General features: G+C 42.1%; 1 protein-coding gene across 1 annotated transcript in view; it reads left to right on the top strand.

Moving 5' to 3' along the window:
• foxp1b (forkhead box P1b) overlaps window positions 1-18,642 on the top strand; it is a gene marked incomplete at both ends in the record, with an annotated part of 83,669 nt that overhangs the window by 15,537 nt on the left and 49,490 nt on the right. Inside the window, one exon of the mRNA XM_083892199.1 lies at window positions 15,815-15,955. Coding sequence (XP_083748325.1) covers window positions 15,815-15,955 — 141 coding nt within the window. The remainder of the gene's footprint in view (window positions 1-15,814; window positions 15,956-18,642) is intronic.

The following is an 18,642-nucleotide window of genomic DNA, read 5'->3' as shown; positions in this document are numbered from 1 at the left end:
TGTTGCAAGGCATATGGTTCTTATTAAAATATATCACTATCTTCTTGTTCTCCAGTGGAGAGGACACTTTGCCTTTAAGAACCTGAGCAAGGTTCTCACCCATCCTGATTCTTTCTTTCATACCCCCCCCCCCCCCCTCCTCCTTCTCAGTTTCTTCCTCTGCTGTCTCCATCACTTTGCTCACTTCCACATAATATCATCTTCATCTCGGATAGCTGTGGCACAGGGGAACTGCATTTGTTGATCAGATTTGGCTTGGCTGACGCCTCCTCCCCAGAAGTATATAGGGATATGCATGTAATGCTTGCCTGAGCTCAGCTAGCGCTGGCTGATTGAGTGATCCTGCCTGTCACAGGACAAGATAACCACATCAGTAAATACTCTCAGTCGTCTGCTCACCACTACCTGGGGCAGCCCTGCACTCCACAAACATCGATGCGCTGATTTCCAGCTCCACGCTGTGCCACAAAGGCTAAAACCCCCCCAAATTATGATTCATATTTAGTTTGCCTTATTATTTTATGTCACTGTGATGAAGGATGCACATTCCAGATTTAATACACAGACATATCACAGCAGGCCTCTGCTTTTCTAGAGGGAATTCAGACTCAAGTTGCAGTTTGCTGCTCTTCTCAATTTGATGAGGTCTTCAGCAGATATCACACCGGTGGACTCTGGTTTCACAATGTGGTCTTTTGTAATTCCCCACTCTCTTCAAAACAGCACCGGCGTAGAAGACGGATTGAATTAGCGATTTGGGGTGTATTTATCTCGATCTGAGAGTAATTTGGCGCTCTCTGTCTTAGCACTCGAACTCAATGAAAACAATAAATGGTGTCCTTATCTTCTCCAGTGAAATCAAGATAGGTGCAGGAAGCTGTGAGTTATTTGTGGTTGATTTCGAGGGAAAGGAAGGGGGACAGGAAATGGACACCCCTCTCACATTACCACTCGCCATACAGTGTGAGGAAGAGTGAGGCAGGAGGGAAGTCTATTTTTTTTTTAATCAGCTGAAAGCTGTGCTTCTGATGTAAAAGTGTCAAACGTGCCGTACCCCTTCAATGAGTGAAATCTGGTCAGGACTTGTGTTAAATTGAAAACGTGGCCGCTGGGATTTGGGGGTGAGGGGACAGGGGACAGGGGACTCGCTGGAAGCAGCATCTTGGTCAATTATCACAGTCTCTTGTGCTCTGCTCCGCACTTAAGGCATCAACTCCTCTGTCTGGCCTTTTTCATAACCAAGCGCATGAGGATACGCTTTAAAAAAAAAAAGAGCCATGGATTCTGATTATGAGAAAATGTTCCTCCCTCTATTTTTTAGTCAAGTGATTGGGCAGCAACATGATATTAAGTTGTATATGATGGTAATATTATTACTTGACCCAGTAATGAGTACTGTAAAGATTGTAATTCACAAAACGGTAATATTATTACAATAACAAAGAAAAGTAATGCTGACATACTGTGTTACTCGATCACATTTTTTGATCATGTTTTTGTTTAGTGAATGACTATTGAAACAATTAAGTTAAAAATATACGGTCTAGAAGTGAATCAGACAGTTTGGAGTAAGTGCCAATGTGTCCAGCAGAGGGTGCATTGAGTGCAGCTTGGCCCAGAAGAACACAACAGTGATGTTATGTTGTTTCTCTGATTCGAGGACATCAACATAGACTCATGAATGGAAAAGCTGCCACTGTGCACGTGCCTCCCCATGCCCTGTCTGTAGGCACAGCGCACTTAATGCTCGGGCTCCAGCTGCGTGTCTCGGCATATCCCAGCAGCCTCTGTGGCAGGAGAGAAAAGGATCATTTCCTGGCAGGTGTGATGTGAGGAGCCACAGCCTCCTGTGTTTTCTGCTGACTCACCACATGCACACACCCAAAAAGAAAAAAGAAAAAAGTAATCTACAGTAGTGGAAGGGGGGAAAAAGGAAGTTACTGTATATGAGCAAGTCTGTTTTAACCACCTGAGCAGGAGCCAGGAAGCCAGCACTTGTTTGCCCCATATTTTAACCAGATGTTGAGGAGGGGAAGGAGAAGACTCATAAGAGTCTTGCAATCAAAATAATTATCTTTACGGGTGGATGTTTACAATGTGTTAATGTGATATTCCGCAGGCGCACTAACTAGGTCGGCTTTTATATGTTAAACATGATAAACGCTTCTGTCTATAAGAAGACCAACACTTTTTTTTTTTACTTTATATGGGAGCAACTCAGTTTATAAATGTCTTTATAGCTTTCCTCAAAGGAGGGAAAGAGCATCTTTATCGTCAGCCATGATCCTTCTCCTCCTCCCCATCTCACCTCCCCCTTTCTCTGACTATGAATCACTGCAGACAGCAGAGACAGGAGTGGATGTGGCCTCTTCGATAGACAGTCAAAGCAGCACTCGCTGTGATTTGTAGCTACAGCAAGACAGTGCTGTTCTCTTGCCAGTCATTCACATTAGACAGGGGCTGAGGGGGAAGCCTATTCTGCATATTTTGGTAGTTAATATTGCAACAACAAAAGTAGTTCTAATTATATTTATTGTTATTTATTTACTTATTCTTATTCCGACTGGGGCTAATTAGACAGACATTTTCCAGTATGTGCGTATGTAGGCCGGTACGTAGTGTAATTTGCTCATTTTTGCTTCAGGGCAGTTTGTTTTTGGAGCACATTAGCTTTTGCCACGTAGTTTGACAGACGTTTTCTCACAGGAATCAGTGTTTAATTTAAATACTCAATGACAAAAAAAAAGAGAGAAAAAAAGTGTATTCTTTTGGTCGCTGTCCCAGATGAATAAAGAAGTAAATGAGAACAAGGGGTGGGAAAAAACAGGTAATTATGCTGAAGCAGCAAACGAATGACCCACTGACCCTTCATCCTAATTGATTTGTGGAGGCAAATTGTTTTTATCACACCCATTTTGATGTTTTTGTTCACTCTTGCTGTATTTTTTCCCTTCTTTTTTTAGATGTTAATTGGTTATGTGAATAAAGATTAGAGAGGCAGAGGGAAGAAATCTGTGTCTCCCCCATTTACCAGCAAAGCAATTATAGTTGGCAGCTTGCACCGTGTGGAATGATGTCATATCCTGGAAGAAGAGCAAAGACTTTACCTTCCATCGGAGTCATTATGCCCACAGTGTTATTTAGCTTTATTTACTGTTTAAAAAACATTCATGCTTAACATTAACACACTGTTGGCTGTTTGGTGGAATAGTTGGGCTTGTAGATACACAAATTATGCAAATGAAAGAGTGGAAAAAAAACTCTGCAGCAGATGTGCGTGTTCCACAAACACATTGTTCCATGAGACTCCGTCCCAGGTCAGGCCATTCAGCTCATAAATTGTCACAAATGCTGCATGGAGTGGTCAGTGACCATGTGCCACGTTACAGCGTAACTGCATGCACGCACGTGCACGGTCTATGTGATGATATATCCTGCTTTGCATGTAAATTCTTCAGCAATTCACCTCCAGGTGAACCTATTGAGAGCGATTGTGGCACCGGCTTAAAGACAGAGGTGTGTTTTTATGACTAGGTGAGGCATGTCCTCTCCAAGGCCCTGAAGCGCTGTATCTCTCTATACCCTCCCCTTTAATCACTGTATCAACCGCTCTCATAAACTCCATGAGCTGTGTATTACTGTGTGTTTGTGCGTGTGTGTGTGTCTGTGCGTGTGTGTCTAAATGCCATGTGTATGCATCCGTGAGCATGTGCCCTTCCTTGTTTCCCCGTTTTTAAACTTAATCAGCAAAAATAAAAGCTGTTGTAAGCTCGCTCATATTAAAGAGGTGATTATTGGTAATAAATACTTTTTATACATACTTATTACAGAGGCAGTTTTCTTCTTGCACTTAATGAGAGTAATTAGATTTGCTTGAGAGATTACAGTTTCCTAGAATTAATGCGGCAGTCCCCATTCCGAGATAAAGCGAGATCTTAGATTCTTCACAGGTCGTGTGCTGCTAGATGCACCCCTCTCACATAGCAGCTAATGGAGTTGAACAGCAGTCTGTCATTTCCCTGCCCACCACCCCAGCAGCTCTATAGCTCACATGCCCTTGGTTCCTGCAGTGCTTGTTGTTTGGGCTACTTCTGCCACCTGCATTCTCCTTTCACCACCTCTTCACTCTAACAACTGCGATGCTGAGTGTCTTCTGTCTGAAAACCCGGGGAGGACGTGTGATTTATTGTGTATATGCAACGTTCCGTCATCAATGAAAATCCAACATCTGGACAAATTACTCACCCAGTTGCGCTAATTTAAATGGCATTGAAATCAGTTTATTTAACCACAGTTTTTTTTTCCTCTTCTATTTCCTCAGTCTCTCAGAGTGTTATATTTCCATGTAAGCCCTTCAAGCTTTGTGCATAACTTAATTTGAGCTGTGATCATCTTCTCCCTCAACATTCATTGAAGCCTGCAGCCTGCAGGTCTCAGCGCCTAAAGCTGAAGGTGGCTCAGGCAGATTGAGGGCGGTCAATTCTGTCACCACAGTGCTTTCTGCATGTTAATTAAAGTTTAGAAAAGTGCTTACACCCAAAGGACTTTTTTTTCCATGTTAGTCCATAAACACTCAGGAAAACGGCTGAGGAGAGAAAGGATTTGTAAAATGAGAGCTGCAAATTACGAATGTGGTCAGCCAGTGCCAATCTAATCTCAAGTCCTGGGCTACACGATTACCCAACAATTTTTCTTGGGTGGTGGTGGATAGACGGCTCTTTAACAACCAGAGATCAAGCTTTATCTTGAAGCTAAAGAAATTTCAAAGCCATTTGTGTGTCTTTTAAATAGGTTTAATCCTGTTGGTAGGGTTATCAACACTTCCTGGAAATGAAATATCTTAACCTTTATGATATTTATTTCCTGATGCATGCTTAGATGTCAGCTATAGCCATAGCTTGACTAAATCACACTTCCCCCGATGAAGTGTGATTTACATGTTCGTTCATCATTTCCATTTATCAGCTAATTATCTCAAGGAAAAGGTACCACATTTGTGAGAAAGTGAAGTATGAGCAGGTGAATTACAATGTACATGTCCAAGTGAATTGGCATTTCAGCAGCTGTGTAATTTGAATTGTCTCCTATTGGTGTCATCTTTAAATTTTAGTTGTTTTTTTGCCTGGGAAAGCAATGGTTACCTCTGGTGACTCAAAGCAAAAAAGGTTATCCGTTGGAATACTGATTTGATCAAGTACCATTCTGTGTTGAGTTCAGGTTTCTTCCACATACTCCACCCACAGTCCTGGAGCCTGCAAACTGACTAGAAGTGTGAAAATGAGGCTGAATGGTTGCTTGTCTCTTGTTTGTATGTTGGGTTTGTGATAGGCTGGTGACCCGTCTATTGTCTCACTCAGTGTCAGCAGGGATTAGTTCTCCACTTCCCGCTGCGAACCACAAAGAATAAGTGCTATATAATGGATCGATAGTCATTTGGAGATCAATTGTATGAATTCACAGACGAAGTTAAGCTCATGTTGCTTAAACACACAGTTAACAGTCGTGGGATTCTTCAAGCTTCATTTGTCATTATGGGATCTTCAGCCACGTGTTTATTTTTTATTGTATGACATCAATAAAAGTCATTAGTCAAAGGCAGAGTCAGAAGGAAGGGACAGGACAGGATGAGATCGAAGTCATGGTGTCAAAAGGAAAGTGAAACAAGGATGCAATCATGCAACATTATGGATGCTGTAGTTGTCATAAAACACCGAAGATGACATTGGTTTACACCTCTCTTTAAACAGTTATTTGATATTTATTACATTATTATCTAGGTAGAAAATAAACATGGTAAATGTTGTCCATCTTGAAAGCCGTCATTGTTGTAAAACTGAGAGGCGGAGGATCCTAATTCTCTTTGGCAGAACTGCCAAACTTTTGTGTCTTTGTCTTCCACACCTTCATAGCAAGTCAGTGAAAGTTAATGATCCCTGCAGTAGGAGAAGAAACACTTTTTGGAACCAACAAAACAGTGAGGCCCATGTGTCACATCATCTGCCTGAGACCATAATACATTACTGTCCAGTTTGACGTGTGATCTGTCTGGACCCCAGTGGAGATTATTCCTCTTTATGGCCACAGCAATCAGATTTTTTTGCCTTCCTCTTCCCTTCCTTTATTCCTGGCGGCATCAGATCATATTACCCATCTTGGAATGACTTCAACAGAGACACTGCTATTCCCAGGGAGCTGTCTCTCCCCACTGCAACTCAATCCATAGCCAATTGGGCTCGTCTGTGATTTATAGAAAATCCTCTCCAAGGGAGGAACTCTCGCTCTCCACAAACACACGCACATGCAGGGAATTCTCCCTCAGCAGCTCGTGATGTGTTAGGTCTTCGGTCAGGACACTTCAAGGCAGCAGACATCGGAGCCAGAAGACATACCATAGAAAATGACCATAAAACTGTCAATGTTAGCAGATACATACAGTTTAACCATTTAGGGACTGTTTTTTTAAGTGGTTTCTTATTGAAATCAGCAGGAGCATATATCAGTCTTCTCTTTGGGCAGTTGTCATTCCAAATCTACAAGGGAAGCAAGAAAAAGACAAGCTTTGGGCAGTGTCGTGCTTAATTGTCTGCTTCACTGATCAGAAGCATTACTCATCGAGATGAGTTACTTTTGCATCTACGCAGAGTTAATCAACATGCCCCGTGGTGCAGAGTCCAGAGAGAGGTCACAGCACAACAGAGGACATACAGTGGGGTTCAGGCGCTAAACACTGGAACTGTCTGATAGCTGTGTTCAGACCACATTCATCTATATTCACCACAACTAAATTGTAAGATTTAGGAGGTTTTATAGGTCCTACTCTGTATTATATGTCTTGAGCGTATCAATAATGTTGAGTCCTCTGTCTATGAGACCAGGGCAAATTGATCTTCCCATTCTAAACAATATCATTCGAGCATGATAAAATCTTTTCACAGTATTCTAGGTCTCACGCTGGGTTTTGGAAGCACCCGTTTTCCCAAGCACAACACTCCTTGCTACAAAAGTGATGCAACACTTCTACCAAAGGTGCAATCGGGAGGAAGTGTGTGTTTTCTAACAGTCCACCTAAGTATACACAGCACATTCGGCATGCTTCTGCTCTTTTCTTCCCACTTTATCAACTTGACGGATATTACAGGCGTATTCAGCAGTGGGCATCCCAAGGCGTCATATGTTCAGAAGAAAAAGCTAAGGTCAGGGAGAGAGGGGCTACTGAGATCTTTCTGCTGCATTGTTCCCAGATCGTTTGTGCTTTTGCCGTCTTATTTTTTTATTACTCCTTTAAGCTCTTTTTATCCCCCTCTCAACCTCATAGTTATTTTTTTTTTTTTTACTCTTTTTCTCCATCTGCCTCTAAATGACACCTTATGACTGCTCCTCCGACTGATTTGCCTGTGTGTGACCTCCCTCCTTTAGTGGAGTCATTCACAGGCAATGTCGAAGTAGAATGCCTGGCGAGCAGACATAAGAGACAGTGACACGCGGCTGTGCGCTGATAGACTTTCCACTGGAGTGGATTAAATCAGCATCAGGCTAGTGGAGCTGATTACCCCAATATGAAAATGCAGTATCTTAATGGTACATATTTTCATGAGGCAGCCCAGTTGCCTTTCATTTTGCGGCTAATATGTCTATTCTTATGAGTCATTTACTTCTTTAATTACCTTTAGCAGCAGATGCACAATGGTGTATTAATGTGAATGATTTTTACTGCCACTTTATCATACTGAGCCTGTGAAGTTGAAAGGCGTAATTGAGGTGGAAGAGCGACTCATGAGAGAAACAATATTTAGTTGACAGCTCCTCTTGTACTCTGGGAGGGTGTTTATGAGTTTACACCACACTAAAGCTGTAATAAACACAGTATTCGTTTAATAATGGCAGGGTATGGAAATGCTTTCACTGAGATCCACTCAGTTATTGAATCATCCCAGGAAGTTGTTTGGTATAATAAGATGACACTGTGTGTGTGTCTGTACCCACTTGCATGATGTTGCGTGGGCCTTGTTTTTTTTTTGTTTTTTTTTACCTCAGTAATGAAATAAGTGTTTGTCGCAAGCAAAACCTTATTTGCCATCCTCCCATTTGCAGCATGTGCAACTCTGACAATCCATATCATTTGCATGTGTGTGCTCGCAGTGCGTCTGTGTGTTTTGTCTCCAGCTTGTGTACTTTCCTTGGTGTGTTTTTTCTGATCCAGGCCGCTCTGAATAGGGGCCTTCTGCAGCCATCTGTTTTTAAGCTGCTGGCTAAGCAAGGCTAGGGGAATCCAAACAAACGTCGAGCACACAGCAAACGGAAGCTGTCAGGCCAGCATAGCTGAGCTGACCTCGCTGGGCTTGGAGGGGGGTGGAGTTGGGGGTGTGTGACCCCTCCGTACCAGGCTCAGAGTGCCCCGATCGCCTAGTTAGGGCAGTGTTTACCCTCCCTTCTGCATCGCCAGCAACCCCTGTCTCCCCTCTTCTATATTCTTTTTTTCCTCTTTCTCTTCTCTTCCTATCTCCCTTTTACCTCTCTTTTCTGTTTCACACTCGTATTGTCTTCCTCCATCTGTCCACCCACCTCCCTCCTCTCCCTCTTTTCACTCCACTCTCTCCATCATCAGTCCTGCTTCACAGCCCCTCTCTTCTATCTCCACTCACAGTTAATAACTTTGCTTTCGTCTTGTTTTTCTTGCCGTAATTTTTTTTCCCTCCAAAAAAACCTTTATCAGGGCAAAGCATTACCTGTTATGGGGAGAGAATCAGGAAAGTGGGGTAGTTACACAGAAAAAACTTTTTTATTGAAGTCAGATTTTTGTCTTATGTAAGTGCAGACACTGCCTTATTGTTTAAATGCGGACATTTGAAATGTTTAGTGTTGTCATAAATATTAATAGATTAGTTGAAAAGTGCAGTGAAGGAAGGGAATCTAATGGTTTGAAGTGGGTATAAAGCATTGATTTATTTATGTATTCTACATGAATTAGTTTGGAAATCTAAACACAGATTGGAGAGTGTTGTTGCGAGGGCCCTGTAATGCGCAAGGTTTGAGCATCAAGGCCTGTTTTCCATGTGGAGTGGCTTTTTGGAAATGGCATTAATTATATACTTACTGGGAAGCCAGACTTGTGCTGCTTTGCATTGCAGATAAATGTCTGCATTACTGAGGAAAAGAGGAAGGGTAAAAAAAAAAATGCAATTTATATGAATACACATGATTCACACAGGTTATCCGCTGATATGTAAAAAGAAAAAAAGAAATGCATTTCAATTAAAATAACACTATACAAAGTGAATATTGTAACGATATTGTATATATTTGCATACTCAATACATCTATATCAAACCTCTGGGCTGTTAGACTTGGGTCATTCTCTCGCTACACATTTCCATATTTTCATAAACAAGGTTCTGCATCAGTTCAACCCAGTTTCACCAGAAGCTCCTCTCATGTTTATGTCCTTGTATTTTTAAAGCAATGAAGGTGTACTGGTGTTGGTACTGGCAGACCTTCTCGTATAACCACAGCCAAGCGACCATGGTTACCACCTTCTTGATTGTCTCTTTTGACCAAAATAAGAGCATGCCACCAACTCGACTAGAATGTGTTGTGCTTCAGGGAACATATGCAGTCAGCACATAGAGTGCAGTCACTAATGTGGAGATAAGTGTGATGATCCGCAAAGGGTCCTGTTGATCCGGAGAAGTGGGCCCAGAAAGAATGACTTGGGCCTTCAGCTGAGAAGCAAATGGCCTTGTCTTTGAGGTGGAAGCAGCAGAAGTGATAAATGTCCTGTGATCAGTCAGAAAGTCAAGCAAATAACCTTGACATTTAGGCTGCCGGTGCTGAAGCCCCGCAGAGGCTGCAGAGTGAGGCCAGAGGGGCTAGTGTCAACTAAGCCAGACTACATTAAGAGCTAACCTATTAGTCGTGTTGTTGCCGGCTATCTCTGAGCTTCACTCTCCTGCCTAATAAAGCCTGGTGAAACGTGGCCGTTGAGTAAATACACTTGAAGCACACTCGTCGTCACACACAAGAGTGGAAACACACAAACAGATGCATGTCTCATTCCTTCTCCTTTTCTCCAAGTGGCCGCAGGGATCTAGTTACACCTGCTCGCACATCTTCGAGCAATTAGGAGCAATCTGCTTGAAACCATTTCACGTTCAAGGTCTTCCCCAGCTGTAGCAAGAGGAGGAGGTCTCTTTGTTGATGAGCCTGAACAAACATTGCTGGCCTCATCGTTTCCCACTGTCTGACTCCTGAAGAGAGTGATTCCCTCCTGAATGTTTCCCTCATCACATTTCCTGAAATCGTCTATTTTATCTGAACCTTTTATCAATGTGATGTGAGCAGCATGTTTCTGTCTCATTTGATGCAAATGCAGCGATTCAAATGCTACCCCTGGATTAGTGCTGTTACTATACTGTGCTTGATCGTTACTGTGGTTCAGTAAAATTGTGTAAAGAGACAACAGGGAGAAACATATCTGGAAAATGTTAGCTTTTTTGTCATTGTGGGGGGAAAAAAGTGCAGTAAAGAGGTGGAGCACAGAGCAGACGTGGCTGTGTGGCGATGCTCTGAGTTGGGATTTGTGAGACACCCAGAGCTGGCTTTAGCAGCAGGAAACCCCAAAGCCTGTAAATAATCCACATGTGCAGACTGCACATAAAGACATCCAGTACTTAGCAGTTCCCTTATCACTGTGTGATAGCCCTGGGACATAAGAGACGCTCCTGCCTCTATCCACTAATATGGTGTGAAAGTAGATGCAGATAAAACGGCTGTTGTTTATTGAGGAAGTTGCTTTTACATGGGGAAGAGGTTGTGAACTTTGAACACATTTAAAACAGGGAAATAAAAGAGGATAGCAAATGGCAAGGATACGGAATTGCAACGTCTTTGTTGCTGATAAAAACCTTGTCATGCACCAGAGGGTGTTTTCTAATCAAAAGCACCTGGAGGGTTCACACCCATTATTGTGAGTGTGTGCACACACACACACACACACAGAGACAACGGGTGTATGCACACTGTGTGGGTGTCTGTATCCATCTCTGAAGTTGTGTTCTTACTCCAGTAATAAGTTTGCTTTCCAATGTGATTATGACGGGTGTTCTCTGTAGTTGTGTGTGTTTACTCAGAAGATTGTGTCAACTGCGCAAATCCAATGTGTTTCAACACCGTACATCACGAATCCTGTTTTTCCCGGCTCTTTGTTGTGTTTAAATTTTGTAGACCTGATATCGACATCCCTGGTATTAACAGGCATCCTGGATGCATCTCCTTCGAACTGGGAAGTGCAAAAAAAATACTATGCAGCTCTGTATTTAGTCTTTGATACATCCTGAGGTCAGGACAGGTGCATTCAAAGTGAACTTATGTTGTGCTTACATCGTGGTGTACAGTTAAGCTTGGTACAATATGGTACAGTTTGGAATGGTAAAGCCCTAGGTCAAGCTCGGATTTTGACTGAGTAGAGTATCTTTACTTGGAAGACGAACGATGACATTGAATGCGACACAACAGACAATGGAAGACATCCAGCAGCTCCTTTTCCCTTACTCGGTTTGTCAAGATGTCAAGCTCTGTAGAATAGCTGACTGTTGTGGGTGGAGCTACATTGTACCTTACCATTTTACCCCAAGGGAAAGGTACCAAAGAGAAAAAAAAAAAAAAAAAAACACTGTACCAAACCGAACTTTTCCACTTGGTGGAAACACAGCTTTAGTCAACTTGTGATCGGATTAATAAGGATAGATGTTAGTACCAGGTCTGAACAGGGTCCAAGTCAAACTCAGTGATTACACTTTACAACAAAAAGAAATACAAGTACAAAAGCATGACTCCGTCTACTTTACTATTCCTCATGAGTGCATTGTTCTCTGGGCCGCCCTGTGTATTACTGTAACTCACTTTAGGCTAATCTGTCATTTGATTTGGACCATTATGCTCCTTTGCGCGCTGAAAGCCTAACACCTGTCATCAGTTTCCAGTTTATCACATTTAGTCTGGGGCAGCTCTTACACTCGCATGTCTATCAAGCGTCCACTCCTTTGAATGGGAGATCAAAAGAAGATAAATTCCAGAGGAGAAGGAGGAGGACAACGAGGAGGAGGGGGACGCTGAAACAGAGGAGTGGGTGCTGTGTAAACACTGCAGTGACAGTTCACAATAGGTTATTTTAGCCCAGCATTAGGCCTCTCAAAGGCATGCCAGCTCCAATGGCCTTTCAAAACACAAACATGACGGGAACATTCCTGAGCGTGGAGTAGACTTCACTTCAGCCCACTCAAATGTTACTCGTTACTTTTCACACCAACAAACTGCATTTTTTACTGATCTCATGCCTTTGACTTTTCATACATGTTCACGTTAAGCTAACGTTTGCTGTCGTGCAGCGTGGTATCGCTGCTATTTTGCTTATGTCAAGATAATAATGGATTGTGATTTTGCATAATGTTTGGGGTAAATTTGAATTGGGGGAAACGTTTGTACACTCAAACCAGGAAGCCGAGTTCATGTGTAGAAGCGATTTATATCTCCTGTGAAACCGAAAAGTTCAGACATGATTATGTTTTGTCATGTAAATGTTGTATTATAATAAATAACGTATGACATTATAGATGGCATAATGCATGGTTACAACAATATGAGCGATAAAGCACTAGCAATAAGCAGATAGGATAAATTCCAATTATAGGGATAACAATGAATGGAGAAAATTGACTTGAAAATGCTTTTCAGTTTGCCAACACATAGTTCTAGTGATTTATTTTGAAGGGCCACAAGGGGGACCTGTATCTTTTTTAGTCATTCCAGAAACTCATGATTGATAATTGTCTTATTTAAAAGTACTGTTGGATTTTTTTTTTTTTTGCATCATGTTCAACAATTCCAAAATAAGGTTTTAGCATAATGTAAATAGAGTGATCACAGAATGAGAGGAAGAGAAAGAAAGCGAGAGAGAGCTGAACTTGTGTAGCTCCCCTGGGCTCTTTTAAAAACTGTGCTAATTCTGTCCTGTCATGGGACGATTCTGAGCTATCACAGCATGGTTCGGAGAGAGTGAGGTCACTTCTGTTGGCTATTCTACTAACAATTAAGTAGAAAGATTGCTACTCCGGCAATACATTCCTACAGAGGAAAGCAACCCAGAACAAAAACGGCTGATTCTGAAAGAGAGGTGGACATTAAATACAATGAAATGCCTCTGGTCGTCTGTCTGGTATGGAGCAAGTGCGTCCGTCCATGTTCAATAATGAGAGGAGCTCAGAACAGACAGCTCTGACCGCGAAACATGAGCATGTCGATAATCTGTAGATAAAACTCAATAAACAAGCATTTTCTTAGGCAATCTTGCCTACTGCAGCTTTAAGATTATTTTTTCACATTGATTTATTCACAGAAATATATGTATGTGTATTGTTTCTTATGTACTGTACATGTAAGGTAAAGTGTATGTTTTAGAGTTTGAAACATATTTTCACACACTTATCACAATAGTTCATGTTTTAATAAAAGGATAATAAAAGTGTTTTTTATTGTTATAGATGTAGTGGTCAAGCTCAGATGCTGAGTGCATCTTAAGCTCTATTGTCATCATCAAAACCAACATAAATATTGAATGTACTTGTTCACATGCCATTATGTCAGTGTTGTAGATTCTGCTTCTACTTGTTGTAACTCATTATTGGGTGTGATGCAGCCCACCTTTTATCCTGTAATTTAAAGATACCAGCGGGGTTAGGCTTCCCAGAAATGTATCTTTTCATCCATCTCTGTCTGAACTTCCTATCATATCCTGTTGACTCAACTATCTTTGTTCCAACACCCTCGATCATAAACACAGACACACCACACACACACACACACACACACACACACATTTCACCGCATGTGTCATCAGTTACAGGGAAAAGAAAACACCCAACTTTGTGTACTCTTCAATGTGCCCGTAATACTATGCCATGGGCGTTGTAAATTATTTGTCACAGCTGTTTGTTTTTGTTCCTCTTTCCATTGTACTCATTAGTTGTTACTGCATATGTCAGAGTTCAGAGGCTCAAGCTAATGTCAAACTTCACGATGCTGTCATTATAACACTTGAACAAATTGTTGTTGTTTGGTTATTTTTAGGCCACCAGAGCTGTGTAATGATCACACTACCATGTCCCAGTTATATGAATGTTATTAGTATTTTTTTTTTTTTTTTTAATCAGTGGAAATGAATAAACAAACTTCTAAAATTAAGACAAAATGCATAACTGATAAATCATTCATGAAACAAATAGCATTGTCTTCAGCAATTTTGAAAGATTTATCATGACTTGGCTTCATCATGTGATCACACTTGAGTACTTCTCTAATCCCCTCCTCCTGTTGTCACTTCTGGTCATTTCATGTTTTTTATTTTTGGCCAGATTATGTAAAATTAGTCGAGTAAATATTGCCCTCGCACATGTGGGAGAGAATCTTGCTGCCTTTGTTCTTTGTTTCAATTTATACACTTTCTTTATGAGCGTACTTGCTCGCAGAAAGGGAGGGAGGGGGGGTTCCCCTTCACAAATTTCAAAGCAGAGGACAATTAGGCATGCAGAATGAGATATGTTGCTCCAGCATCGTCTATCTTTGCACACGAGATCATGGGCAGACAGAGAGGAGGAAAATTTATGTGCTTCAAAGTTGAGCATGGTGAAATGCCAGGAGTGTGGCCTCTTTGTAGCTTGTGATCATATTTATGCTTCATGATGTCATCGGACAGCCGTGTGTTTGGGAGGGTCAGTGCGTACACCCACACACAGACCATCATACAGCTGTTCAACCCCCCAACGCTCTCTTCCCTCCCTGTGTTAAACAACTGACTGACTTTTGTGGTGCTAAGACAGATTCTCAGAGTCTTGTTTGTTCCGTCATCCATCCACAGAGCGTGTGTCGGTATTTTACTTTCGCACAGTCTTACACAGGTTTCGCTCACTCGTTCACACGTTACTGTATCTGCTTTTTTTTCCCCTTTCCCTTTTTCTTTTCTGAACTTGTAGATTAATTGACTGGAGAACCTTTATATATTGTCTGTATGTGAGATGAGCTGGGATATGCCCCCCCCCTCCCTCTCTGTTTGTTTAATTGTGGGAGCAGTCGTCTGAGGAACATGGAAAGAATGAGGCCAGTTATTTACCCAGATGGTTTACTGGTGGAGGTGTGAGGCTGGCCAGCTCACTGTGGGAACACAACGCTTGCTTTCCTTGGTATCGCTGACCGTTTTCAAGACCTCTGTGTTTTTTTTCCCCCAGCTCTCTCCAGCTTTGTTTGCTCTGGATGGCATGTTTGATTATTTATCGTAAGGGAAAAGGGAGTAGCTGGAGTAATAAACATGTGACTGCACTGTATTTTGTTTTCCACCGAGAAGGCCGTGTCCTTTCACAGATATTTGAAGCAACCATCAAGCCTTTTGTTTGCTTTCTGGTGGGGAGTTTGTCTGAGCTAAAGGAGGATCAAAAGTACTGATTAGTCTCTTTGACAAGTTGTGCTCGCTGTTAGTGCATCTTATCAACAGATAAATATTTCTTCTCTCTTTGTGTGAAATTGTTTTGACATGTGATCATTGTTCCTTGTCTGTTTGTGGAGAAGATGTTAACGGCAGCCTCAGCTTTCTGATTCTGAATGGGAGCATATGAATAGATTGTCTGTGATGTTTGTTATCTGTCAAAAGGCCGAGGCAATATTGATGTAACCGGAGACGTTGGCTCTGATAAATTTCATCAAGAGTGTTCTCAAGGGAATTTTTTTTTTCTTGTTTAATAAAATATATTTTTGTGTGTTTCTCTATCAGGCTCTCCAAGTGGCTCGGCAGATATTCCTCCATCAGCAGCAACAGCAGCAGCAGCAGCAGCCTCACTCACATCAAGTTCAGTCTCAACAAAACACTGGCAGCAAATCTCCCAAAGCCAATGACAAGCAGCAGAGTCTACAGGTACTGTAAATATGTTTATCAGTATCGGAAAGTCCTTGTTTATTTGGGCAGATGACTTTATGGTCGCTAATAAGATGCAATCTTTTGCAACTCTCTCTCTCTCTCTCTCTCTGGAGTACATGTGCGAGAAAAGCACACAAATCACAAACAGGAAATTAAAATGAGCAGTGCAACATTTGCAGTTATTTCTTCTCGTGCATTATGTGTGATTTAGCAGCACACACACACATGCACACACCAGGCACAAGCATCGGTACACAGAACATTAGCGGCAGTTGGATGAAGAAATGGGTGCGGTTGTGAAATAATGGGCCAAACTGTTGTTATGATAGTTCTGGTGCACACATATTAGGGTTTGTGGTTGATCTAGGTTTCAGGTGGACTTGTTGTCGACAACTTTGCTCGGTTCAGGAGGTTTAAAAGCGGGAGAAACGAGGGTGGAGGAAAGAGAGAAGTGAGATAACCGCATTCCTCCCACAGAGAAGTGAGTTTGTCCGAGTACAGGAAGCTCCATGCTTTCCCTGTTTGTCTTTCATCACACACACACACATACAGTACACAGCAGAAATTAAAAAAAAAAAACAGGAGGCAGGTCCCTACCACCAGCAGCAGGAGGTGCTATGAAGAAGCCTACTAGAGGTGTGTGAAGTCTGGAGAAAAGGGTGAAGGTGTGGAGAGCTAAAGAGTCTTTAGGGACGGTAGTTTGCACGGCATTTCTGTCACAACGTAAAAAAAAAAAAAACAAGAAACAAAATTTCTCCTCCTCTGATGTAATATTTCTGTTATTTTCAGGCCCACTTCTATTTTGCAGAAGGTTGTTTGTGTGCCGTGAAATTGCAAATAACTGCAGGGCATATTTGTTAATTAATACGACGGCCCTGATCTCAATGTGCGTGTGTGTATATTTATATATAATGCTTAATACTCTTAGCATCCCATCAGGGGCCCTTTTTAATGAGCTGTTGTAGCAACCAGGTCTAATGTCAGGTTGTGGAAAAGCCTCTTTGTTGTGCAAATGTCTTCAGAATAGCTCCAGAGGATGAAATGTGACTGTGATGACCTTTCAGTTGTGTGCATATTTGTCAGGATTCAAATAAGTTGAAAGGATCAAACTAAACAGTTTCCTCAGCCTGCCAGGGAATTGTGCTGCAGAGGTCAACAGAGGGGACCCCGGCAACAGATTCCAGCGTACAGCCAGTTGTTGGTACATAGTGAAGTACGAGACCATCTCTTGCAGACAAAGACAAAATTAAAATTCTAATTTATTAATGTATACAGAGTGCTTGGCCAAGCTGTCGCTCAGCTATTGAAAAGAGAGTCGGGCCCTTTCCCCCACATCCCCTCCCCTCTCCTCTCCTGCCCTGTTCTTGTGGAGAGAGCACAGGCTCACTGTAGTGTCTAACTAACACCATAAATTGCTCGCTCTCTAATGTTGTATGTTACATTTTGCGGGGTTGAAGCGGCCGCTCTGGAAAAGCCACAGGTTCAGGCAAGTGTTTGTTTATCTCTAAATTACATATTCTGCTAATTAAACAGACCATGGCCACGCACACACATAGTTTGATGCCAAGTGTTCATACATAAACATCAGTGTGCTGTTCTGTGTGAGGATGTATCACATGTATTACTTTTTTTTTTCTCCCGACCTCTCACGGTTTTCGACTAGTGAGGCTTTTTTTTTTCTCTCTCCCACACTTCTCTTTTCTCTTTCTCTCTCTTACACACACACACACACACACACACACACACACACACACACACACACATAGACAGATTTTGTGAAACACCAGAGAGTAACGGTCTGAGTTTCATCTCACTTCCTCTTTCAAGAACATATCTTAGAGGAGCCCCATCCACACGTACTGCACTCCGTTCACTATCTCCATCACACAGCCTGGATAATGATTCTCTGTTGAGCTGGACTGGGTCATCAAAAGACATGATCCAACAATTATGAGGCTGTGTAGTAAGCCGACACCCATAAAAAACACCTGATCTGCAGACGAGTCTCCATTCATCTCACCATTAGGCATGTGGAGCCGTGTCGAGAGGCTTTTACTCATTTGGAGATATGACTCACTTTCCAATTCATTCTCATTCAAATCAAAAATAATGAAGCACGGTGTATACAGAGCTTCTGAAAATATGACTCGCACAGAGTAGCAAAGAGGGAAAAAATATGAGTCAAACAAGCCTCAGAATCCTTGATCAGCATTAAATGGCTCTTGGTTTTATATGTGCAACAGCAAAGCCCCACCACCACCACCCTCACCCGTGCACCGCCTACCCCTGCCTCTGGGTGAAGATGCCTCCGCTGCATTCTCAGCAGCCTGGAGGTGCTTTAATCAGATGACATACAAACAGATGCTGTGCTGGCTGGAAAGCACCTAAACATACTTGACTGGTCAAAAAGCCTGTAAATTACATTGACAGAGTGACACGTGTAATTAAACGAATCCACGCCACTTTTACCTTTCGCACTTCACACCTACAGTGGCACGACGACGAGAGCCAGCAACTCCCACCCCGCTAATTACCATTATCAGTGAAATGGTAGGGTTTGACTCATTAGTTCCATGTGCATTTAATTAGAGGCGGGCTGAAATTGGATTTAACTTATTACTTTTTCATGGATCACTTTCTTGTCATCACTTCAAATTGGATTGAAGCCCCAGGTAACTAATTAT

The sequence above is a fragment of the Microchirus variegatus genome (assembly GCF_963457635.1).
Source record: "Microchirus variegatus genome assembly, chromosome: 7".
Lineage (NCBI taxonomy): Eukaryota > Metazoa > Chordata > Actinopteri > Pleuronectiformes > Soleidae > Microchirus > Microchirus variegatus.
This window is presented reverse-complemented; position numbering and strand designations above follow the sequence as displayed.